The sequence below is a fragment of the Rhamphochromis sp. 'chilingali' genome, assembly GCF_963969265.1.
Source record: "Rhamphochromis sp. 'chilingali' genome assembly, chromosome: 11".
Classification (NCBI taxonomy): domain Eukaryota; kingdom Metazoa; phylum Chordata; class Actinopteri; order Cichliformes; family Cichlidae; genus Rhamphochromis; species Rhamphochromis sp. 'chilingali'.
Window position 1 is genome coordinate 20,176,042 of NC_137938.1, and position 25,002 is coordinate 20,201,043.

The 25,002-nt window shown below is 38.5% G+C and overlaps 3 protein-coding genes across 3 annotated transcripts; all 3 read left to right on the forward strand.

Annotated features, from left to right (window-relative positions):
• Positions 1–433: 433 nt before the first annotated feature.
• hibadhb (3-hydroxyisobutyrate dehydrogenase b) lies at positions 434–9,116 on the forward strand. The gene is made up of 8 exons (XM_080897509.1): positions 434–560; positions 1,444–1,604; positions 1,727–1,836; positions 1,933–2,054; positions 6,710–6,843; positions 6,970–7,046; positions 7,131–7,287; positions 7,579–9,116. Exons 1-8 carry the CDS (start codon positions 491–493, stop codon positions 7,735–7,737), a joined length of 990 nt encoding a protein of 329 aa, XP_080753635.1. The 5' UTR covers positions 434–490; the 3' UTR covers positions 7,738–9,116.
• A 2,302-nt stretch (positions 9,117–11,418) lies between these two features.
• hoxa13b (homeobox A13b) lies at positions 11,419–13,462 on the forward strand. The gene is made up of 2 exons (XM_080897033.1): positions 11,419–12,087; positions 12,318–13,462. The coding sequence occupies exons 1-2, from the start codon at positions 11,454–11,456 to the stop codon at positions 12,554–12,556; spliced, it is 873 nt and encodes a 290-aa protein (XP_080753159.1). The 5' UTR covers positions 11,419–11,453; the 3' UTR covers positions 12,557–13,462.
• Positions 13,463–19,122: 5,660 nt separating this feature from the next.
• Positions 19,123–24,074, forward strand: hoxa11b (homeobox A11b). The gene is given in 3 exon segments (XM_080897258.1): positions 19,123–19,150; positions 19,153–19,875; positions 20,799–24,074. Coding segments are annotated over 3 exon segments (969 nt in total). The 5' UTR covers positions 19,123–19,137; the 3' UTR covers positions 21,032–24,074.
• Positions 24,075–25,002: the final 928 nt, after the last annotated feature.

Genomic DNA, 25,002 nt, shown 5'->3' on the forward strand with positions numbered 1-25,002 from the left:
GGCTTTGGTCATCTGCAAGAAATCAGAATCAGAATCAGAATCAGAATACTTTATTGATCCCTGGGGGAAATTATTTAAGAAAACACATGTGCGTAATCGGGCACACTTCTAGATATATATTCATAAAGAGAGAGTATATGTGTGTATATAGAATGTTAGTTTCTTTTCAATCAGAATACATAGGTTACTTCCCACAGGCACCGTGAATAGAATTTAATTTATAAGAAATAGAATAAATAAAATACAAGATGTAATATAGTATGTGATGTGAACTGTTGGGCATTCTGTTATTTTTATTTATTATTTATTTATGTTTTAAGCATAAGCGGAAGAGAATGGACGTTTTTTTTTTTTAGTCTTGACCCTCCCCTGTAGCTCAGTGGCAGAAACCGGTAGGCGGTACTGTGCAGATCTCTAAATTGATTGGAGGGCTCAGCCGTCATCATTGCACGTACTATTACGTCACACGTAAGGTCAAGAGGGAAGAAGTATGGCTGCTGTGTTGAGGGGGTCTCGGTATCTAGTAGGAAGGTGTTGCAAGCATGTTGACTTTGTGTTTGGTAAGTACAGTAAACTGAGACCGTGTGCGCACTGCGTAGGGCGCCTCGCGTACTTTGCAACCCAAAGTTATTCTTTGAAGGATCTTCGTGGTGTGAAAACGGCATTTTTTCTTGAAATGTAGAGAGAGAAGTTTGAGTAGAAATTTCGCTGGACTGAGTTTAGCTGCTGCAGGGCATTCTGTTGACGATTAACTGCTTAAGGATATTTTTTTGTTAAAGATTACACCCTCCTTGACGGCGAGTTGTCTACCAGAGCTACACACTACTCATTATTTCAAAACGGTCCAGGACAAAAATTGTCATCGTTTGGTCTCACGTCTTACCGTGTCTTGCCTTTTTATCCAAGGCACATTATGCAATATTACCACTACACACTGTAGACATAGACATGGTCTGCATCTTTATAACATCTTACAGTTGTTTAGAGAAACTGATGAGGGGGGAGAAATGTAAATATTTGAAAAAAAATGCTGTCTTTTGGATAGCATAGATATTATTCAGAATATGAATAAACAAAACGCAGTGATTAAAATTCCCCCAGACAGGCATGTGTTGTATCTGTTTTTAATGTTAATACCAAGGCACAACAATGGTATTTATTCAACACGTAACTTTTAACATTGAAATAAGTTTGTGTTACGAATGATGCCCTTTAATTAAGTAAACATTAAAAATGGTGGTACTTTGATACTGCAGGACAAATGCACTATGGACTGAATATATTTTGTGTTTTAGGGAAGATTTCAATCTAAATATATATTTAAATAAAATTAATTAATTCTGTAATTTGAAATTCAGGTAATTATTAAAATTAAATTACTTCTCCGCATAAATAACGGGGACAATGTGTCTTATAATCTTCAATTTGGTGGTTGTTTTCCAGTATCCACAAGGTCTATGGCCTCAAAGACACAGGTGGGGTTTGTTGGTCTGGGAAATATGGGAAACCCAATGGCGAAGAACTTGCTGAAGCATGGATACCCAGTCATTGCTACCGATGTGTTCCCAGAGTCCTGCAAGGAAGTGCAAGAGCTGGGTGCTCAGGTAGTCTAAGCTGAATGTTCGCGCATCTTTGTGTTAAAAAAATAAAATGATTGTACATCTTGTAACACTTTTTTTTTGTTTTGTGTATGTGCCTGTTTGTTTTTGGGGTCTTTATTCCTCAGATTGTGGATAATCCGGCTGAGGTAGCAGAGAAGGCTGATCGTATTATAACAATGCTCCCCTCTAGTCCCAATGTCATCGACGTTTACACCGGACCCAATGGCATTCTTAAGTACTATTTTTGCTTCTCTTTGAATATGTGCTGCATGTCATGCTCCCTTATCTCTTATCTCAGATTTATCTAAACTTATTGAACCTTTATCAACAGAAAGGTAAAGAAAGGCTCCCTACTCATTGACTCCAGCACTATTGACCCAGCTGTGTCAAAAGAAATGGCTGCTGATGCTGAGAAGATGGGGGCCGTTTTTATGGACGCACCTGTATCAGGAGGTAAGTTTAATATTTTATTTATTAGTTTTATTATTTTCACCTGTGTTTTTCAAACATATTACAGTTAAGTAGTTTGATTATTTGATAAACAATTTTTATTTGATTTGAATAGATTTTTGTTTCCCTGGATAGATGTACCATATTTTGGTTCAGCTTTATAGTATTTGTGAAATTGCTGGCTTCCCATTAAATTACTGTGTAGGACAAAGTAATTTAAGGGTATTAATAACCTGTCCTTATATCTTAATACTCCTGAGGACATTCTTCTGATAGCAATGAGAGACTGATGCATTGCAGCTTTTCTTTCATGTAGGCTAACAATGGTAGATGGTTAACAACCATGGACAAGGTCAAATGCTATGAAAAGGTATTTGCCCTTCCTGGTTGTTCTTTTTTTTTTTTCCATAGTGGTTTCATGCTGCAGATCATCAAACAAACTTAAATATTAGATAAAGATAACTGGATTAAAATAATTAAATACAAAATGCAGTTATTTGTATTTTTTAAATAATGATTTCTTTATTAAGGGGGAACAAAGCTATTTAAACTTACCAGTGGTATGATCTAAAAAAACTCAAGGACAGCTGAGAAACAGAGTTAATGACATCAATAAGTCTGCAAAGGGTTACAAAGCCAATTGTAATGCTTTGGGACTCCAGTGAAACATGGTGTGAGCCGTTATCCACAAATGGAAACATCGTGGAACAGTAGGGAACCTTGCCAGGAGTGGCCGGCCTACCAAAATGACTCCAGGAGGTCATCCAGGAGGTCACTAAAAGAACCCAGAACATTATCTAAAGAACTGGAGAAGTCAGAGTTCATGATTCAACGATAAGAAAGAGACTGAACAAAAATATCATTCATCGGCGAGTACCAAGGGGAAAACACTGCTGACCAAGAAGAACACAAAGGCTCATCTCACATTTGCCAAAAAATATCTTGATGATCATCAAGACTTTTGGGGAAATTATTCTGTGGATTGATAAAACAAAAACTAACCTTTCTGGAGGGTTTGTGTCCCATTACATCTGGAGTAAAACTAACACATTTCATAAAAATAACATCATGCCAGTCAAACATGGTGGTGGTAGTATGATGGTGTGGAGCTCCTTTGCTGCTTCAGGACCTGAACGGTTTGCCATAATTGATGGAATGTTAAAGTCTGCTCTCTACCAGAAAATCCCGAAGAAGAATGGTTGGCCTTTAGTTTGTGGCCTTAAGCTCAAATGTACTTGGATTGTGCTGCAGGACGTTGATCCAAAACACAACAGTCCACCAAGTCCACCTCTTAATGGCTCAAAAAAATAAAGAGGAAGGTTGTGATGTGACCTAACAAAGTCTGGACTTAAAACCATTCTTTCCCCTTAATAAATGAATAATTTTAAAAACTGCATTTTGTAGTTACTAAGCTTATCTTTGTCTAATATTAAATTTTGTTTGCCACACTGACATGTTTCAGATCAATGTAAAAAAACAAAAACAAAAAAGTCAGGAAGTTGTCGAGCACAGCACTGGATATGCAAGTAACTCCTCCAAGCCAAAAGCTGAGACTTCTGACTACTCCAGTATTCAGTTTCTATGTCAGTGACAGGGGATTCATTCCCCCACCCCCACCCCTTCTGTTCAAACCTTCTGTTTGCAAGGGGCAGTTAATCAGTACAAAGCTGGTTTAAAAGTTGGGTGGTCCTAAAGAGACAATATAAATAGCTTTTTTCATAAACTGAGAATCTACACCAAGATGAATAAAAAAAATTTTTATGTGATTTGAATAGATTTTTGTTTCCCTGGATAGAAGCATTTTGGTTCAGCTTTATGGTATTTGTGGAATTGCTGGCTTCTTGCTAAGTAACTTTAGCATAGCACAAGAATCTAAACATGGAAATGGATCCACGTTAACTCTGTGAGATTTATGTATGTCAAACCTGTAGCACCACAAAATGTGATTAGCTTTTGACAATTTGAATTTTAGATGATTAAAATGGCAACTCTAATGAACACTGTCTTTACCAATACATCCAGATTAACTTTGAATAGATAAAGACATCCAAATACGTCTTTCTATCACAGCAAGTTCAGTGTCACTCGTGCTGATTTGTTTTAGTGTTTGTTAATAAGAAATACCACCATCGTGCTAAAGGAGGAGAAATGGCTTTGCCTTCAAAGATGCTTTATAGCTGTGTGTGTGTGTGTGTGTGTGTGTGTGTGTGTGTGTGTGTGTGTGTGTGTGTGTGTGTGTGTGTGTGTGTGTGTGTGTGTGTGCACACGCGCGCACACGCGCGCACTCATCCTCTGGCTTTCTTGAGATCCACAAAGAAGCACAGCTTCTTTGAACTTGACCTAATCGCTGTCAAGACAGCCACTTTCTTTGAGTTGAAGTTGGTCCTTTTTTTTTTTTTTTTTTTTTTTTTTTTTTTTTATTATGGACTGGCTCTAAAGATTACTAATGATTTATATGTGTCCACCCCATTGTAGTGCACATGGATTAAAGTTGTCCTGCTTTCTGGCTCAAACTTCTTTGTGTGGTGGCGGCAGTTTAAGTAATGCAATCTGAACCGTATGTCATGCTCTGACAGCACGTCAGTCACCAGGCTTTAGCCCCGAAATGAAGTGAACATCTCTCTTTCTGTCAGGCAGAAATCAAAAGGAGTACAGTGGCAGTGTGGTGTAAGCTTAAACTTAAAAGCACACACGGAGAGAACATAATTGAGTCAACATGTGTTTTAAAAGTTGTTTCTTTGGGTGAATAAATGTTAGGACCAATTGAGAAACCAGACTGAAATCTTTACTGTACCAAAGGCCACAGTCAGAAATAAGAGAGGGATGCTGAAAAGGAAAATCAATGTCCAAAACTGTTCATATCACAAGGAAGGCTTCATTTTGAATGTCTATGACATGGAATTGGATGGCAGAATTCCTCTAGACAAGTCTGAATTACATTTGGCAAAAAACATTAGCTTTGGAATTGATCATCATCCCAGCCTTGCAAACTGTTGGCTAGTTAGTTAGTGTACAACACACAGGGTGTAAGAAATGGATTACACACACATTCCGAATGCAACACACACACGCTCCCAAAACCTAAATGATGTCAACAAATCCCACATCTTATTCGAAAGAAGCAGTTTTAACCTAAATCTAGACTCTCTGAATGTTCTTATAAAATAAATACATTTGTGTCTAGTTTCAATTTATAAGATAGATTTGCTCAGATTTTCATCTTTTTAGATGTGCCTTTGAGTACATTTTGGTAATATTTAAATGATAAATTATATCCAATATTACCAGCAGTTTAAAAAAAAATTAAAAAAAATAAAATCCATATACTTGTCCCCGTTACGTCACTACTCTTCAATATCAAATAAATTTTCCGTCTATACTTTACTGTAATCCAGGCAGTTTTCAGTGTTGTGCAGATGACACAGCTGTGAATGTTGTTAACTGCTTCCTGCGTGTCTATGAAGTTAATCAGAAGTCGTGGTTATCTCTTTCATCACAGCTACTTGTTATATTGTTAAATGCCTCGGCCAAGTGTCCATGCTGTTCCTTTGAACAACACAGAGGCACTACATTGATATGCCAGCGTAGTTGTTAAAGCTTTTGGTTTACAACATAACACACAGGTTGTTTTTTTTTTTGTTTGTTTGTTTGTTTTTTTTAAATGTACCTTGTTTCAGGATGAGTTTCAAAGGCATTACCCATGCTTTTCGTGCTTCTCAGCTTGCCTGTTGTAACTCCCAGCACAGTGTCTTTCTAGATTCCCATTAATACAAAAGGCTTCAGGCAGACTGCGCAGAAGGATTAGGGAGTCACATATTCCGCCCATCCTGGCCCTTCTCCTCTGCTGGGTTCCTGTAAACTTTAAGATTAATTATAAGACACTGTTGGTTAATTTCTTGGCACCCAGTGGCTTGCACCTGGTTATTATATTTGCCAAGGTTTTAACCCCATATGAACCTGAATGCATGCTTAATGCACAAAAGAATCCAGCAACAGCTGGTTTTATATTAGGGCAAATCCTGACCAACAGTGGGAGAAAATACATTTATCTACAACTTATTTGCTTTTAGCTCTTCCATTTGTTGTCGATCATCTTAATTTTTCATTCAAGTCTTTTTTGGAGGGATTTTAATTATATTTTATATCTATATTTTTATACGTTTATTTTATTTTTTGTGTGTTTAACCTCGCATACAGTCTCATTTTTGTCATTTCCATGACCTACAAGATTTGAGTTGACAGAATATCACCTTTTATTTACTTTTTTCTTCGTAGTGGGTCTCTTTTGTTTGCATTTGAATCACAGCACCTTTATTTTAAAGAAGGCAGGAAACTGGGAGTGCAGAACACTAATAAAAAAAATGCAACAAGATCTTTTCTCTTTTTTTGTTTTTTATAAATGTCATATTAAACTAAAAATATTCCACTAGCCCTGGATGTACTAATGAAATCTGTTCTTCTACACTATGCTGAATGTGTAAAGCATAGAACGGTAGCTGCTAATAAGGCTGCGTGGTTATGGATAGTATATTTTTAAAATTAGTTACTACTTAGATAATTTGCCTTCTTTTTAAATTTTTATCAAACAAATGACACTTTTAAAAAAATGTAGCACTGTATACCAGATGTTGTATGTAACCATGGTTTCCCTTTCCCAGGTGTGGGTGCCGCCAGCTCGGGTAAACTGACTTTCATGGTTGGAGGAGCAGAGGAGGAATTTACTGCTGCTAAAGAACTCCTGAGCTGCATGGGAGCTAATGTGATCTATTGCGGTCAAGTTGGAACTGGACAGGTGTGAGCCGTTGTCTGGCCTTTGTGATTCTGAGAAACACTGATCATGTGTCCACAGGTTCATTCGTAACCATTTCACAAAATGAGAAATGTAGATGTCACCTAACGAATTACCATTTTGTTGTAGGCTGCTAAAATTTGCAACAACATGCTTTTAGCTATTGGAATGATCGGGACTTCTGAGACAATGAACTTGGGAATCAGGTGAAAACGCTTACTTAGCATTACAGAAAATGGATGACAAATAACATCATGTGGTTAAATTCTAACATTGGTTTCAAATCCCAGACTTGGTCTTGATCCCAAACTTTTGGCCCAAATCCTGAACATGAGTTCAGGCCGGTGTTGGTCTAGTGACACCTACAACCCTGTACCAGGAGTCATGGAAGGAGTCCCCTCTGGGAATAACTACCAGGGAGGCTTTGGCACTCAGCTAATGGCTAAGGTTAGTTTGTAAACCTCACGGTCACACATATGAGGGAGGAATTTTATTTTATAGTCATAACATTTCCTCTCAGTGATGTCGACGGCTTATTGCCAGCAGCACCATTATTTTTAAATAAGTGTTTTGTCATTCATAAAGTATTTGTTTATGGTGTATTTATTTCTGTGCCTTACTTTAATGACAGCAACTCATTAATACAACACTGTGGTCTTCTAACTTGTGGTTTCAGAATGACATTTTCCGCTTTGATTGTGTTTCTAATGTATGTGGGGCTTTTTTTTTTTCTTTCAGGACTTGGGCCTCGCTCAGAACACAGCAACCAACACAAAGACGCCTGTCCCTCTCGGCTCCTTAGCCCATCAGGTGTATCGTATGATGTGCGCACGTGGTTACGGCAATAAAGATTTCTCCTCAGTGTTCCAATTTTTGCGTGAGGAGGAGGGCCAGTAATGTCAGCCTCCACGCCGTCCACAGCTCTGCACAGGACTAACATAGCGTAGTTAGGGTGCATTTCACCACAAGGGCTTTTTTTTTTCTTTCTTGAAGGTCTCAGAGCTCCAAAGTGTGACAAATCAAATGAGAACTTCATTCCTGTCAGGAAATCATGTATCCTGTGTGATCTAGCCTTTTTATAGTAAAAACACTCATTTCATTTTTTATTTACAAGATGTTGAATTATCATCTATGTATCTAAACTTTTAGCAGAAATTCTTCTTAGGGTTGAACAACTACAAATGCAGTTTGTTCTCTGCGTATTTATCTATTGTTTGCAATGGTTTCTTTATGTTGCTGTTTTGTTTTTTGTTCATAGGGGAGTTGATGCTTGGGTGTCATGTGGTATCCTGTTTAAAAAAAACAAAATAAAGAACAATGTTGGCGTCTTTAACGGATTTATTTATTTGGATTTTAGCTTCAAATTGACTTCAGTTTTAATACTTTTTTTTTTTACTCTTGCGCTTTCATTGTGACCTTGTACAATGGCAATACGTTGTGCCCAGGAAGCACCTCAAATAACCCAATGTGCGCAGTCCGCAAACTCGCAATTAAATGCAGTCAAAATTCACACACTCGGAAAGAAGGATGCTAATTCTCGCGAAAGAGATGGCAATTTAAGATTTAAATACATTGTGCAGCTCCTATTTGGTCTCGCACTGCGTAATTTTCACCCCATGCTTCAGAGCACTAGTAAGTTAAATAGCTCCCAAATGTTACTTCGTATCGTGTGTCTTCTGAATTAGAAGTCACGGTAAAATGCTGAACAAACAGCTGCCACGGGAAACTTTGCTGCAGAGGGGATGCAGTGATGGGATGCGGCGTGATAGAGAAACACATGCAGGGGCAAAACTTGTAGAACAACTTATTCTTCCCCGCTCTCTAAGATTTTCATATTTTTTGCGCTTTGACTCGTCAGGCTAAGAAACAAAGCCGTGGTAAACTGCTGCACCAGGTTGTCCGCCTCATTAGTTTGGGAATCTACCCCTCTCTTATATCCCCACTTACGCCAGACAGGAGGACGGCATGTTTCTGATCTAGTTTGCCAAGAACCACTGAGAGGCCAAGGTGCCATAGGTCATGCGATCACAAGACAAACCCATAAAAAGTCCATTAAGCACTGTAGGCTAAGAGCTGTGTTGTCATCTACTTGATAGGTACTGCAAACAGAGCAGCACTTTGGTCTCCGCAGACAGTAACACACAAACATCAGCGCGCATGACACGCCGAAGCTCAAGTTATGGCATCTTTATTTTTTAAAATAAATTATACATCCAGCCGTGGGTTTGGTTTCTTCTCTCTCTCGCTCGCTCTCTCTCTCTCTCTCTCTCTCGCTCTCAAAATAAATAAATAATATGTGTATTTGATCATGGATCGTGTCAGCCAAACGAGGTTCTTTCAGGCTCTGCCTAAAACTTCTTTCATTGTTTGCAAAAAGTTGATATATTCTAATGTTGATCGTGTTAAAAAAAACACACATCCTCGGTATTTTTTAAGTTCCAAATGTAATAAATGGTGGCTTATCTTTTCTGTTTTTAATTTAAAAATGCAATAAAATTAACAATTAATATGTTTATCTATCTATATTGTTTTTTATGTTTATATTTATATATATATATATAGCTATATTAGGAGGTGAAAAACAAGCCCTATACAAACAGAATTATAAGCATCAGTAAATCTGTCTGTGTTATCCGCCTAACTTCAGTCTTCTTCTATATTTAATTTATACATTTCTAGGTTCTTTGTCTTCTTTCTGTTGTGTTTGTGATAATTAGTCCAGTATTTAGAATCTGCAATCACAGTTTCCTGTTAATCACTGAATTTTCAGACAAAATTACGCAAAGTAGTTTAATGCTGAATCTTGCGTGTGTGTATGAACACACTGAAATCATCTTTACTGATTTTCCCTAATTTTCAGTCCGTGATCGACTTTCAGTTGAGTAAACTGCTCAAAAACTGATTTCTACTAGCTGTTATATTCATTTTAGAAAGGCATCCGCTTTTTAATGTGTGAACAACTTGGCTCAGATTCCTTTCGAGCCAGCTCTCATTTATTGTAGCTCAGCCGCTTTTGAAATGCGGAGTTTTTTTTAGATGGGAAAAAAAAATGCGAAGTAGCATAATGTTTAACAAAAAGCAGATTCAGGGTAGTTTATCGTGACAATGCAATAAAAAAAAGACAAAAAGCGATAAAAACAATAAGTATTATGAGTTTTTTTCCCCTGAAATCCAGCCTAGACTACTACTCACTCTTGCCTATTAGCTATGAACTTGGGCCATAAAGATTTACGGCCTCAAAAGGTGGGAAAACGCTATTAAAAACACACACATATATATATAAACATATATTTTTTTAAAAGGTGCTCAAATTTAGTTGGGTATACATTCCTCTGCGTTTGTGGTTTCAAACTTAAAATAACCACATAAATTTTAAATGAAAATAGTATGTAAATTCCCTCCCGTCCGTATTCACCTTTTCAGTGGCAGACTCACTTGCACAGACTTCCACACGGGCTAAAATGTAAACATTGGATTTGTTGCTGGTTGCACTGCAGACCGATGAGAATATAGCATCTGTTTATGGTAATATCTGCCCTACTTCTCCGAGTTTTTTAAAAGCTCTGACTCAGGAAAATAGTAACCCACGTGACCCTACAAAGATATAGGTTTAGCATATTTCCCAGAAAGTCCTTCATTATTCTTCTTATTATTAGAGATTTTATTCTTACTTAATTGCAAAGTCTTATCATAGGAAGGGAATGGTGCAAATTCAAGTTACTCCTCGTGGAAACCGGTGCCGCCCAAGCAGTCCGCGGAATTTAGCGCTTCTTTGTCTTTGTGCTTTAAGTGTCATTTTGGCAACACTGCAACTTCAACTTGACCTTGGCCCTCCGGCTGCGTCTCACTCGCATGAGGTAGAGTGCAACCAAATGCGCAATGTTTGTTGTATTTTGTGGACCCCAAATTTGTGTTTGCTAAACGTGAGAACGGTTTGATTTTTGATTTATTTCATAAAATGCATTAAAATATATCCTTAAGAGATGTGCTTACAGCTTTGTTGTTTGTGTGTGTGTGTGTGGGGGGGGGGGGGGGGGGGGGGAGTCTGTCATCCTAGATTTAGTAAAAATCTGCACGTTTTACTTAAAGCGCATTCAAAACATGTAATGTTTGCAAAACTGGTTTAAACCCCACCAAACACTGGGAGTGTGGAAGTATTATTTTCTTTATCAGTCAAGTTAAAACATGTTTCATTGTACGGGCGCGTGTGCATACAACTTCGCAGGGGAGAGAAAAAAAAATCAATAATCACTTACTGCTTATTTCAAACAGTGCGTTACACAGTAATAAAATATGACTGCCTCCACACGAGGTTCATTCGGTGTGAGACTCCAAAAATCGTTTCCGATAGAAAATAAATGCCTGCGGGTCTTGTTGGCAAATACTGGATGCACTGACGTGCGGTGTCTTCTCAAACTCAGAGCCTGATCTGCATTATCTCGTGTCAAGACGTTTATCGTCTCCTTTGCATATCACGTGCTTGGCCCTGGCCAATAACCTTACGATCTTTACGTACTCAGGCGTGTTGGTATCGTTACTCTGCCCGAGTCCCTGTTTGGGCTCAGTCGAGGGGATTTTGAAAAAGAGTTGGTCGTCTCAATGTAGGGAATGCTATGACCGCCTCATTACTCCTCCACTCGCACTGGATTGACCCGGTGATGTTTCTGTACGAGAACGGTTTGGATGAAAGAAGCAAGAACATGGAAGGATTTACCGGAGGCAATTTTGCTGCAAATCAGTGCAGGAATCTGTTAGCGCATCCAACCTCACTGGCGCCCAGCACCACCTACACTGCGAGTGAGGTGCCAGTGTCTGGCATGGGGGAACCTGGCAAACAGTGCAGCCCCTGTTCTGCGACTCAGAGCTCGCCCAATGCATCTTTGCCCTATGGATATTTTGGCAGCAGTTATTACCCTTGTAGGATGTCACACGGCAGTGTTAAAGCGTGCGCACAGCCTTCTGGTTATGGCGATAAGTACATAGACTCATCGGTCTCTGGTGAGGAGTTCTCTTCTAGAGCGAAAGAATTTGCTTTTTATCAGGGGTATTCCTCTGGCCCTTACCAACCCAGCTACTTGGACGTCCCTGTCGTACCTGCGCTGAGCGCCCCATCTGAGCCAAGACACGAGTCTCTGTTGCCCATGGAGCCTTACCAGCCATGGGCCATCACCAACGGTTGGAGTGGTCAAGTTTACTGCACCAAGGAGCAACCACAGTCAAATCCTCTGTGGAAATCCACTTTACAAGGTATTTAAGGTTTTTTTTCTTCTTTTTTTTATTTATTCATACAGAAATATGCAGTCTTTGCCGGCGTGTGTAATTAAACTTGCAAAAACACGTGCTTGCAGGGCTTATATATATCAGGTTGTTTTTTTCCCCACTTCATTTTGCGTTTGGACTTTTTAAAAATATATTTGTTGATGCATTTTTTTTCATCAATCCAGCAAATTAACGAACTGATGTGCTTTATTTCCCAGAAACTATCTCTGGTGGAGACAACTCTGTGCGTCGTGGGAGAAAGAAGCGTGTGCCATACACCAAGGTGCAGCTCAAGGAACTGGAAAGAGAATATGCCACCAATAAATTCATCACCAAAGACAAAAGGAGAAGGATATCTGCGCAGACAAACCTGACAGAGAGACAAGTGACAATCTGGTTTCAAAACAGGCGCGTAAAGGAGAAAAAAATCGTCAATAAATGCAAGAGCTCCAGTTAGCTCCGAGGATGGTGAAAGGTGGACATAGATGCCCTTTAATCCGAAAAAAGAAAGCAAAACAAAAAGAAAGAAAAGAAAAAAGAAAAAAATACCTGTGCTATAATTTATTACTTTATGAACGCTTTTGTTGTCGCCAGAGAGGCTCTGTTTTGTCCTGCACATTTCCTTCTCCTGTTTTAATTGGAACCAGCCTATACGGCCTGTTGACAGAAGATCGGAAATGATTTTGGAACACGTTGACCAAGGCAATTGTGCGTGGGATGCTTTAATATTATTAACCAAAGACATTCTGCTTTGAAAAAAAAAACTAAAAGAAGAGAAGAAGAAGATACACGCTGTCCGCTCACGGGCCTTTCTTCTACTTAATACAACACTGAAATCAAAGCTGAATCACTAACAGTGAAAACATTTATAGACAGTGTAATGCTAAATAAAAATGTCACTGCATATAAACAGGCCAGGCTCAGGTAATCACGGTCAAATTCACATATTAATTACAGGATTCAATTCTTCACACACGTTCTTGGCGGCTCGAAAAAAAACAAGGTTAAAAAACCATCTACTTACTGAACTTATTGAAATAAACTTTATCCTTTAGTATCAACCAGTAGTTAGGTAAATGTCAAACTCGAGACTGGCTTGTGTACTTCAGTACTGGCCTCCAGTTTATCTGCAATTCTCTCTTTTTTTCAAAGTTTTTCTTCTTTTGTTCAAAGGAATTCTCCTGCCAACGAGCTGATAACCTACATTAATTTCCTGGCTTTCAAGAAAATATAGGCATATTTAAACATGTAAATACTATGACTGTGACATCTATCCTCCCATTTTGACAGCAATAGACAACTTTTTTTATTTTAATAATAAATGTTTGAGAGTGTAATTGTGTCTTTCATTGCTCGTTTTTATTTCTGTCCGGTTGGAATAAAAAAAGAAGAAGAAGATGGCTTTCCAAAATCCTTCTCCTGGTAGAATATCATTTTCAACAATCAGTGCAGTATATTTCCTGTATGTAGGCCAACAGGCCTTTATGGAGAGTCTTGTCGTTGGACTGGAGCCTTTACCATTAAAAGATTTTATGTCGCCATCTAGTGGCGATGTTCCGTCAGCACAGCGCAGCGCGTCTGCTCATCGACTGCAGACATTTGTCTTCATGTCTGTCTTCACACAAGTAATGAGTAAGTGTGTGTGTGTGTGTGTGTGTGTGTGTGTGTGTGTGTGTGTGTGTGTGTGTGTGTGTGTGTGTGTGTGAGAGAGAGAGAGAGAGAGAGAGAGAGAGAGAGAGAGAGAGAGAGTAAGAATGAGAAAAAGGGAAAATCCTCGTTGTTTTAAACCTGACAAACAAGTCTATTATTAAAGTGTGTCGTGTGCCTGATTGATCAGCTAAGGTAAGAGTTCAACACAATTGTTTATCTCATTAGCAATAGCATTTAATCAATAGCTTTAGCATATCGTTCAAATATCGTAGTATTATGTAAGTACATTTTTAAAGACACATCTGACAAATATAAAGTCGTGGCAAAGTGAAATAGGGATGTTAATAATTATAATCACGCACACACACACACACACACACACACACACACACACACACACACACACACACACACACACACACACACACACACACACACACACACACACACACACACACTTCGTATTCCCATTGTTATTAAAACATCCAACGAAAGAGCTTGGTATGAATACATACATACATACATATATATATATATATATATATATATATATATATATATATATATATATATATATATATATATATATATATATATATATATATATATATATATATATATATATATATATATATATATATATATATATATAATGTATTTAAACTTTGAGTTTAAATACATTTTAAATACATTTTTCATTCAATTCTTCATATCGCCAAATAATATTCCTGGGCATATTTTCTATATTATTTTAAAAAAAATTCTTTTTATCTATGTTATAAAAGAAACAATCCAATCAACCCTTTTTACTTCAAATTATATTTTAATAAGATTTTTTTTGTTTGTTTTTTGAAGTAAAAAATACATTTGTTGAGTCGTCATTAAACAATAATGAGAAATCCCGTCTTTGAAAAAAAAAAGTGGCCTGAAACTGTTTTAATAGGCTGCTGATTTATTAATCATCATCAGATTTAATAATCGGCAGCATTACACACACGCTGACTGCAACCCAGAAATGTTTCTATGTCGAATTCATAAAGTAAGAGCGCGTAACCAATCAGTTCGTTAACCTCTCTTCACCTCTCGCTCAAAGTATTGGGCCTCAGTAATCCAATATCACAATTACCTCAAAATATCTCATTTCCAAACGAGATTAATTAAAATTCTGCAGCAGCAAATTGCAGGTTAAAAAGCTCATCTAATAACTGGAGGAATAAAAAAAAAAGTGTTGTGTAAAATAAGACTGCGTGACTGAAGTAATATAAGTCATGCTATTAACTTAACCGTGCTGAAGGCCTGTGAGGCCGGTTGCTCTTTTTTTCTGTCCGGTTATATTTGAAGGATGGACCTGTGCCATAAAAAGGAGCATTTTTAACGCTAACCAGGCAGCACCCTCTGGTGAGTGTCACCCTCTCTTCTCAGTCACATTGTGCCGTCCAGGGTAACAAACAACACTGACTTTATTGTCTATTTCAGAGTTTCGTCAGGATACTTTCTAACACCGCTCATTATTTCGAAATCTAGAAATTGCATTTTACGCATTTTGCTGGCTGGCTTCTTTGCAATAAATGAGGTTGTTTTAAATATTCTCCCACCATGAGATGGATTCAAAGTCTTCCCCATGTGTGAATTGTCTACAAGTGCGAGGCTTCTTCTTGTTGGGTTGTGCCATTGCTCCCCCTAACAGCCACACAGGTAAATGCACCTCACTCCAAAACGTCCTGTATTGTGCAGACCTGAAGGTTGCTGCTGGATTAATCAGTAAAAGAGTGAAAACAGGCCTGCTGTTTAGTTTGATTTGAATCTTTAAACTTTATCTTTAAATGTAAATTATAGCGCTTGACAAGGAGTAAACTGGAGCCAAGAACATTTACAAGATAGCCTAACGAATGTGTGGCCTACAGCCTAACTGGCTAAAAATAAGAAGACGGGGGAAAAGACGAAAAGTGAAGCTTAACTCATCATGCTGCACAAAATGACTCTGGGTTTAATGCTGGACGTTAGCACTCTTCTATGTTCTTGTGTATTTGCATAGCTGGATGTTGGCGTTGAAGGTTGTGCAATGAACTTCAGACAAGAGCAAAGATCTTTATTTGTTGCAGCTGAAGGCAGACTCCTGGCACCCACGAGCAAACTGGAATGTTCGAAAGGAGCTGCCTTTTTCCAGCTTTGGATATTTTTGCTTTTCTTGATCAGAGATACGGAGTCATGCCTAAACACACTCAACACTGGATCAAATCCACTGCTCGCATGCATTTGTCTGTCAGGATAATAGGGGCTGAAATCCACACTTATCTAATCATCCACGTGGGATTGATTTTAGCCCAACTGCTGTCTTCATTTGCTAAACTAAAAGATGAACACGAGGCTGAATTTTCGAATCCAGAAAGTTTTATTAAGGCATTTAATTAGACTTTTTTTAAAAACCAAAAAACAAACAACCTATATTCTATTTTATTTGCTCCGACAGATGCACCCAGAGTCCAGTTTTCTGTCCATTTTTAAATTTCATTACAGCAAACATTCAGATTTTCATTAAACTGAAATAAATATCGTACGATCTCTTTGCTGGTCAAAGCCACATTATGAATTAGCCTACTTTAAAACGAGCGACAACTCCTTAGGGGTTACCGATATAGTTTTAACTACTTAAAGAAGACAGAGAGACACGTTTCTAGTAATATTTGGCTATCTTGAAAATCTTTCTGTCCTCCAAATCATTCCCATTTTTTCCTCCCGAGTCATCGTGCATGGTCCAGGCTCATAGACGCAGAGCTGTTGCAAAGTGAGCAGTCTGTATGCTGTATTCATTTAATCCTCGTACATATTAAGAAGTGCTGGAAAATAAAACTATTTCGTTGTTTGTTTCCACTTGAACATTTGTCTTTGAAGGTGAGTGCTGCGTTTCACGTGTAAACAAAAGAGACCCACTCCGAAAAAAATAAATCGAAACACTTTTTTGGATTTGTTTTTAAACTTGCAATGCTCGGTACATAATATTTTAATTTCTGACATGTTGCTTGAGATACACACAAAATGTCATTATCCATCTACTGTTAAAATACCTGTAATATAATCACAAATGCGTCATGAATAAACCATAATATGCAGGTAAAATGTTACTTTACTTACACTTTAGATAATTCCCTCTTTTGAAATCTAATTAGGGAGCAGGAAAAGTCCAGGAGTTAAACATATGTCGACCGAAAGTTCTCGGCAATCGAGGAAACGTTTTCTTTTTAAAAGCACCCATCATCGTCCTAGCTGCCAGTCTAAATGTGTGTTTTTAATACATTTTCGGTTTTTGTTACATTGAATATCTGCATTCCTTAAAAAAAATCCTTTTACACTTTGCATCTGAGCCAACTTTCGCTTTCTTATGATTATCTGAGCAACGTAAAATCAATCAATCATTAAATATTTTAATTAAAATTTACAACCCACTCGTTATGCTGACATAATACATCATTTTAGTTGTCTAAATGAACATTTTCTGTCATTTCTGTAATGAAATTGTCATTATAGAAAAAATAAAGTGTCCATCTTCCTATATGTATTTTCTTTATATGGGAAACACCTAGAAATCTACTCTCGCAGACAAGCATGCATGTAAATGATTACAGCCTACAGTGAAGCCTTCTCATATCAATTAGTGTGTCAATTTATATTTTAATGTACGGCTTTAACATTGCATGTCCTTTTTTTTTTTTTTTTTTTTTACCTGCATTGAATAGCTATTTAAATATAACATGATTTAAGGATGTGACAGACCGATTCACACCTGCAGGCTCGGTTTAATACAGATGCTGCTATAAATACGACGGGACGAATAATTAGCAAAAGAATTTAAACTGGGTGAAAATGTTCGAGACGATTTTAACAATGAAATTAATATTAGTGCCATAGCAATAAGCACACGCAGTCCGTTCAAATCAGCGAGACAGCCACGTGGGTGAAATATTAGAGTCTCTTAATGCTTCCGTGCAGATGACAAATTCACAGGCTTTGATATATTTGGACGAAATTCTAAAATTGGCTGCACAACGGGTTTAGTGATATGTGACACATGTGCCCACTTAGTCAGCAGTGATGACAAATGAAAATGGGTTGGAGTGTGGGAAATCGCCCGTGTCCAAAGGTTTATATTGGGCGTTGCAATGAGAGAACAAGCGATCCAAAGACTGGAACCCCTTCGACAAATACCTCTATTATCCATAGTACATGAACACGTAAATGTCTACATTAAACATATATATATATATATATATATATATATATATATATATATATATATATATATATATATATATATATATATATATATATATAATTTTTTTTCAACTTTTACGCAAAAACAAAATCAAAAACAAAAAACAAACTGCGGTTCAATGTATTTTTGGGGGAAATGTGGTATTAAATAGAAAAGTATGTTTTAACGATCATGGAAATGCTGGTCTGAACAAAAAACTTTACAAATATAGAAATATAATGGAAAAAAAAGCCTCACAGTCTGTTATCTTTTTGCTCCTGGGTGTGAATCTGTGCGGATGCCTGAAAAACAAAAGTACACAATGTCTCGCATCGCCCCACACTTGGGGACTTGATTGGTCGCCATATAACCAGAGGAGCTATATTAAATCCACAGACAAGAAATAATCCCATTTTACAGGCTTCTAATTTCTTAATAAATTTACGCATGTGTGACTGAGCACCATTTTTTTTTTCAAAACTGGAATCTGTCAAGCTATCAAACTCAACAGATCATCTGTTCTATCTAAATGCTGTCATCTGTGTCTCAAAGTTTAACCCTTACGTGCGTAACCGGGTGTGTATCTTTGCTGCTGACGCGGCCGAAAACCTGATCTTCATCTTCAAAAGCGCTCAGGCGTCTGTGCTGAGGTCGGGGTTAAGGCGAATGTTAGGTTTAAAAACAATAAAAAGAAAGAAAGAAAGAAAGAAAGAAAGAAAGAAAGAAAGAAAGAAAGAAAGAAAGAAAGAAAGAAAGAAAGAAAGAAAGAAAGAAAGAAAGAAAGAAAGAAAGAAAGAAAGAAACCAAAAATAAATAAATAAAAAATAAAATAATATAATTGCAGGTATGCTTGGCCTGCGTAAAAATTGATATAATTGAGGGGTTTTCCACCCTGTAGCATGGCACTAATAGGCCTTCAGCCAGATAACCCCACTGGAACAATGAAAATCAGTGTATAAGAGGCTCAGCTCTTCCAGCATATCCAAAATAGTTCTGAGCAAAATTCCGTTTCAGTATTTTTCCTTTTCCACACGGCCAAAGATCGACTTCATAAACTCTTTCACTCATATAACCTACACGTTGAGACGTAGGCTATCTGTCATTTTGTGCCAGTGGTCACATGGCTTTGGCCCTCAGGAATGGATAGAGATGGATCCCCACGTCAGCTTGTACGTCTAAGGATTTCTGCTCCACCAGTCTGCCTCAAAGTGACTGGAGCGCAGCGTCGCGGAGGAACTATGCAAGGATTATTATAGGACGTTTTCAGCCACAGAATATGGATTTTGATGAACGGATCTCTGGCTCCAATATGTATTTACCGAGCTGCACTTACTACGTCTCCGGAGCAGAGTTCTCGGGTCTCCCTCATTATTTAACCCAGAGCCAGTCCTCTTGCCCCATGACATACTCCTACCAGTCCTCAGCTCTTCCACAGGTCCCATCCGTGAGAGATGTGGCTTTCAGAGACTATGGCATTGATACTTCAAGTAAATGGCACCACAGCAGGGGGAGCCTATCGCACTGCTTCGCTGAGGACATCGTGCACAGGGAAAGCTGGACGAGCCCGACCTCTCGGGGGGGAGAGATCCTGGTGAAAGGCAGCCCCAGCGCCAGCCACTGCAGCTCCTCCAACCCGACGCCCAGCTTCTATGGCAGCGTTGGCAGGAACGGGGTCCTGCCACAGGCGTTCGATCAGTTTTTCGACACTGCTTACGGGAGCGCAGAGAACGGCGCAACGCCGACGGCACACGCGACAGACACGGAGAGACACGCCAAAGCAAGCCCAGCTCCTGCGCACCCGGGCTCCGACACGGCGGAGAGCTGCAGCCCCAAGTCGTCTTCCGGCCACAGCGAGGAGAAGCAGAGCAAAAGCAGCAGTGAGTGAACCTGCTTAATGCACAGAGAAAAATCTTACGCCTTGCTCTTAAAGCTTTTTATATGCAGTTTTATAAGCACGTAAGGTTTATGGAGGGCCTGCAGATTTACCCTACAACAAAACTATGTTATAAACGACAAGATCACGTGCTTGGGATTGAAATTGGCCGTGAAGACTTTGGCGTTAAGCTGGTCTTCAAGATTTCCAACATGGCCTCTGTTTTTCCCCTTCATTTGTGCACTTGTATGGACTTTTATAATTACCTTGTAAAACATTTATATGCCAAATGTTAATTTTTATTTTCTTTTTTTTTTAAATACTACTGACATAACAGCCTAACAGCGACCTAGATATTTTAAACACACCACAGAGCCTCTGCATTGATTATAAGCCATTTTTGGATCATTTTAAGATTTAGCATTCTTGTTTATTCCGCGCAGTGCAAAGTGGAGTGCGTTGGGCGTTTAAATCTGACTCTGGACAAGAGTTTAGGCTTAACCCTGCTTCTTTCGATAAATATTTACAAATTCACTGGATTTGCAAGGCTTTAATGCACCAGCTGCTTTCCATGACAGCATTTACAGTGCTAAAGCTAAAATAACTGCTCTCTACGCACAGCGAGATCAATAGGGAACAGTAAAAGAATACCAGATACATGATACTCCCATGTGTCGTTTAGGCCTACGCCTTCAATCCCCAAAACAGCCAAGATGATCGCCCCCCCCCTCACTTCACAGATTTCACTATCAATCCCAGCCTTTGTTTACAAGTCTTGATCCTGTAGGCCTGAGTGTAGGGGGAAGATACTTGAACTCCAAAGCTGGGGCTGCTTATCAGCGAGAAATACACTGGCGATCTCACGCGGGTGCAAAGGGGTCCATGTTAATCTTAAGTGACGATCTTTTGCCTTTTGTTGTCTTCCAGGTGGCCAGAGGACGCGCAAGAAGAGATGTCCATACTCCAAATATCAGATCAGGGAACTGGAAAGAGAGTTCTTCTTCAGTGTTTACATCAACAAAGAGAAGCGTCTGCAGCTTTCGCGGATGCTCAACCTGACAGATCGCCAGGTCAAGATTTGGTTCCAAAACAGAAGGATGAAGGAGAAGAAACTGAACAGAGACCGTTTACAGTACTACACCACGAACCCCCTGCTATAAAAAAAAACTGAACAAAGACAGCGGACACGCACCTCTCTCTTTTACACACACATCTATATCATTACCTGGACAGGAGGACGAGATTTTAAAGTGCCACTCTCCATCAATAATTATTTATACACCTTTAACACAATTTGCTCTATTATTATTATTATTATTATTATTATTATTATTATTATTATTATTATTATTATTATTATTATTATTATTATTAAGCTCGACAGATGTTAAAGTCTAATGGTTGCATGGGGGTGCTTGCGCAGAAAACCACATCTGTCTGATTTCCCTTCATTTTATTTAATAATATACATCAAGATGCATTAAAAAAAATCCTATTTTGTTCCACTATATGATTAAAGTTTACTTGCGCACGCACGTGTATCTTTCTGTCCCCTTTAATGGATCTTGATTTGGCCCAATTTTAGCGCGAACACAGATCTTTTGCGGGCCGAAACTTTTGACTCCCCCCCCCCCCCCCCCCCCCCCCCCCCCGCCATCTTTTCAGTGTTCCTGTGCAAATACAAGAAGTCTGGGGATTTAAAAACGTTTTTTTTCTAGGTTTTGGAGTTACTAACAGACCCCCCTCCTGATTTTTGACACCACTGATAGTGATCAGCTGGTCGAAAAACGCTTGCCACGGCATTGCATAGTTGTGGAATGAGTAAAGTCATAATCTGATACAAATTTGTTCGTCTCATGCACTTAAGTCTGAGATTCACTGATATTTAACATCTGCGCTTGACCCTACTACATGCGCTTTGTCGAGCCCTTGCTCGTAAAAGTTGGATCACTTTCCAAATTCGTCCAAAGGGCAAACCTCTGATAAAAGAGCCTCCAAAAGAAACAAAATCCAATATTTTGTTTTATATGCCAGCACGTGGGTCGTATCAGATGCATGATATGTAGGTCTGACGCTTTTTATTCCCTCGTGGCTGGAAATCAGATCCTCTGCAGTTATTATTTGATATCCGTTACAAGGCTTTCATTCATTTCTGGGAGGGGGATGTGGAAAAGCTTTTTTTTGACCTTACATTCCTATTAGGTCAATCTGAAACGATCTTGACACTTTAAAAAATCGCGTAGATCTAATTAAAAAACAAATGTATTTGTTTTCTCATGTGGCTCCACGAAGTGTTGTAGCTGTTACTGGACGCTCAAGTCAGCCTGTGTCAGCCTGAACCAGCAGTAGCACATGGGGTAAATAAAGACACGGAGAAACCCCAGACTGTGAGTACAGTCACCACCAACAGTATCATCATTTATTTATTATGTGGAGTGATTTAATCCAAAGACCTTACATAAGTATGTTAGTACATAAACAAGCTGGGAATCTTACAGGCAACTGCACATGAAAAGATGGTAAAAAAGAAAAAGTGTTCAATGTGATTTTATAATCAGCACTAGGGCCCTGAAAACAACTTGAATAGCCTGTCATAAGCTAATAAGGGCCCTGTAGCCTTCCTTATACCGTGAATCCTGTGAGGCTCCCAGGAATGCCGCTTTGATTGCTGCACATCCTCCCAGTTGCTCCAGTAACTTGGCCATAAAACGCGGATTCGTCTGGAGCGTTTGGAGTGCAGTGCAATAAAGCGTCTGAGACCAAGGTTATTAACTGTGACTAAGGGCCTGAAAAACAACGGCTGGGAGCACTGAAACTTGTGTTCACGGACCTTTCCGGCCTCATTTGTATCAGCATCTTGCCGTGGTAGGAATATTCCGTTGGTGTTGCGTTCCAGTGTGGGCCTGTTGTGTTTGCCCACTGGGTGGCGCTCCTCAGATCAATGTCATTGCCGTGAATTGAGATATGAAGGAAGTTTGACTCGACGTTCAGCCGCTTTAAATATGTAACCACCTCAGGATTTTATTGTTAAGGTAGGCACAGACATACTGTCATATTCATTTCACAGTGACAGGGATGTATTTTTCTTTTTCCCCTTCTCTTCTTGTGATTTAAGAAAGTCTATTTCCCACAACATCCAGAATCATTTCTGTCTGCATATAACTGACCTGAAGATGTTTTATTGTATGTTATCATATAATAATAAGATTTCTGGAAAAGTTCCGCAAGAAAACTGCAGAAAATTTATTTCTGTGTATATTCAATTCAGCAGTTCTCAGGTTGAAATTGTGCAAAGTAATGGGCATATCTAATGCGCATGAAGAAATAAAATCTCAAAGGTTTATATTCCAAACAGTTTGTGGGTCACTAATTTTTACAACACCATACAGTTTTGTTTTATTTTTAAATGTAGATCATACTTCATTTAGTGGAAGAGGATTTGATCATCCTTGGATACACGCTATGGGATCAAGACAAATCTTTTAAAAAGTGGAAGCCATGGTTCGTTTGGTTACTTTTGTTGTCCCTTTGTGCGTGCTTTTCATTCGATTTCTAACATTTATTTAATAAAGTCAGATAAATAAAAAGCCCCCTTTTTACACCTAAGTTTTATGTGAATAATAATATGAGGGAATGATAATAATCAGCTGACGCGCAGCACACACTTAGATCTGACGGGAAATAATCCAGAGGGGTTAATGGATATTCTCATTCATTCCAGCAAGACTGCTGCACGTTTGCCGCCATATAAAATGGCTGTATATAAACTGCAGCTCTGATTTCTAGACTTTATGGCTCCAGGCTTAAAGGGAGATAGACGTAACCGGTGTTGTATTTTAGGATAAACCCCACGATAAGCGACATTTTAGGCTGACCTAAATCTGTCGGCCACAAACCCAGCTTCTATTTTTATTTAAAGGCGTGCTTTAATGTATTATTTTTATTTGTATCTTTTATTTATTTATTTGCTTTTAACTCAACGCTTTTTGTTAACTAGTTTTAACTGACTTTGTCATGATATAAAAATGGAAAATAAAAATTAACTAAGATCCTCGATTTGCTTGCTTGGCCGGCCGACTGGGATATGATCCGTGTGTGGTTACCGGAGCACTTTTTTTTTAGAAGTAGTACTTGTTGTTTCCTGAGAAGTGAAATATCTTTATACATTTTGTTTATTTATTCTTTTATTTTAAATACTTAATACTTAACAGCATCTCTCTCTCCATATATATATATATATATATATATATATATATATATATGGAGAGAGAGATGCTGTTAAGTATTAAGTAAAAGTGGAGTATGTGCATATGGACCTTGGTGTTTCTGAAGAAGCAAGGAATAAATACGTGAGAAAATACGGCATCCCAGCGGTGGCGAACATAACAGTAGAATTAACAAGTTCCAATCTGTTAAATAAGAAACTACCTTCCTTGCAGTATTGCCACTATTAGGGGACGATTACGCAAATGCAGCTCCAGGGCATTGTTCAACTGTGGCGCCTTTACTTCAGTGTTCCTGCTCGCTGCCCTTATAAATGCTCAGCAGAGCATCTGCAATAAAAGTTGCCTTGTCGTGATATTTTAATCCATAATATTCACACCAAAACGTGACCTGAAGTTTTGGCATGAATGCGACAAAGTTGAGCAGCTGTCCACTCTGCTATTGGACAGTCCATGAGAAATTTTTAAAAGGTTCTGGCCAATAATATTAACAATCAGATGAGCACACGAAAGCTTAAGAGTCCCTGGACCAAAGAGTCACACACATTTTGGATCCTCGACGCATCCTGAGGCACCTCTAGAACCCCTCATTTTACAGTGCTGTAAAACTGGCCATAAAGCTATGCATTGTACATAATGGTTAGGGACAGCTTTCAACAACTGAGTTTTCAAATAGCAGTTGTTGTGCTGAACTTAAGGCAGGCACCTCGAGGCTTATAGGTGCAAGAGTTTAAGGAGATTTAAAGATTTTACTTAAACCCATCTGATACACCACTTTTCCCCCTCAAAGTTTCTCTTTACTTAGCCTAAAACAAAATATATGACACAGTGGAGATGCCTGATCGGGACTGGGAGGAGTCTGTAGTCGCCTGGTGTTTTAATTGGCTGCAGGCTACAGTGAGAAGCGT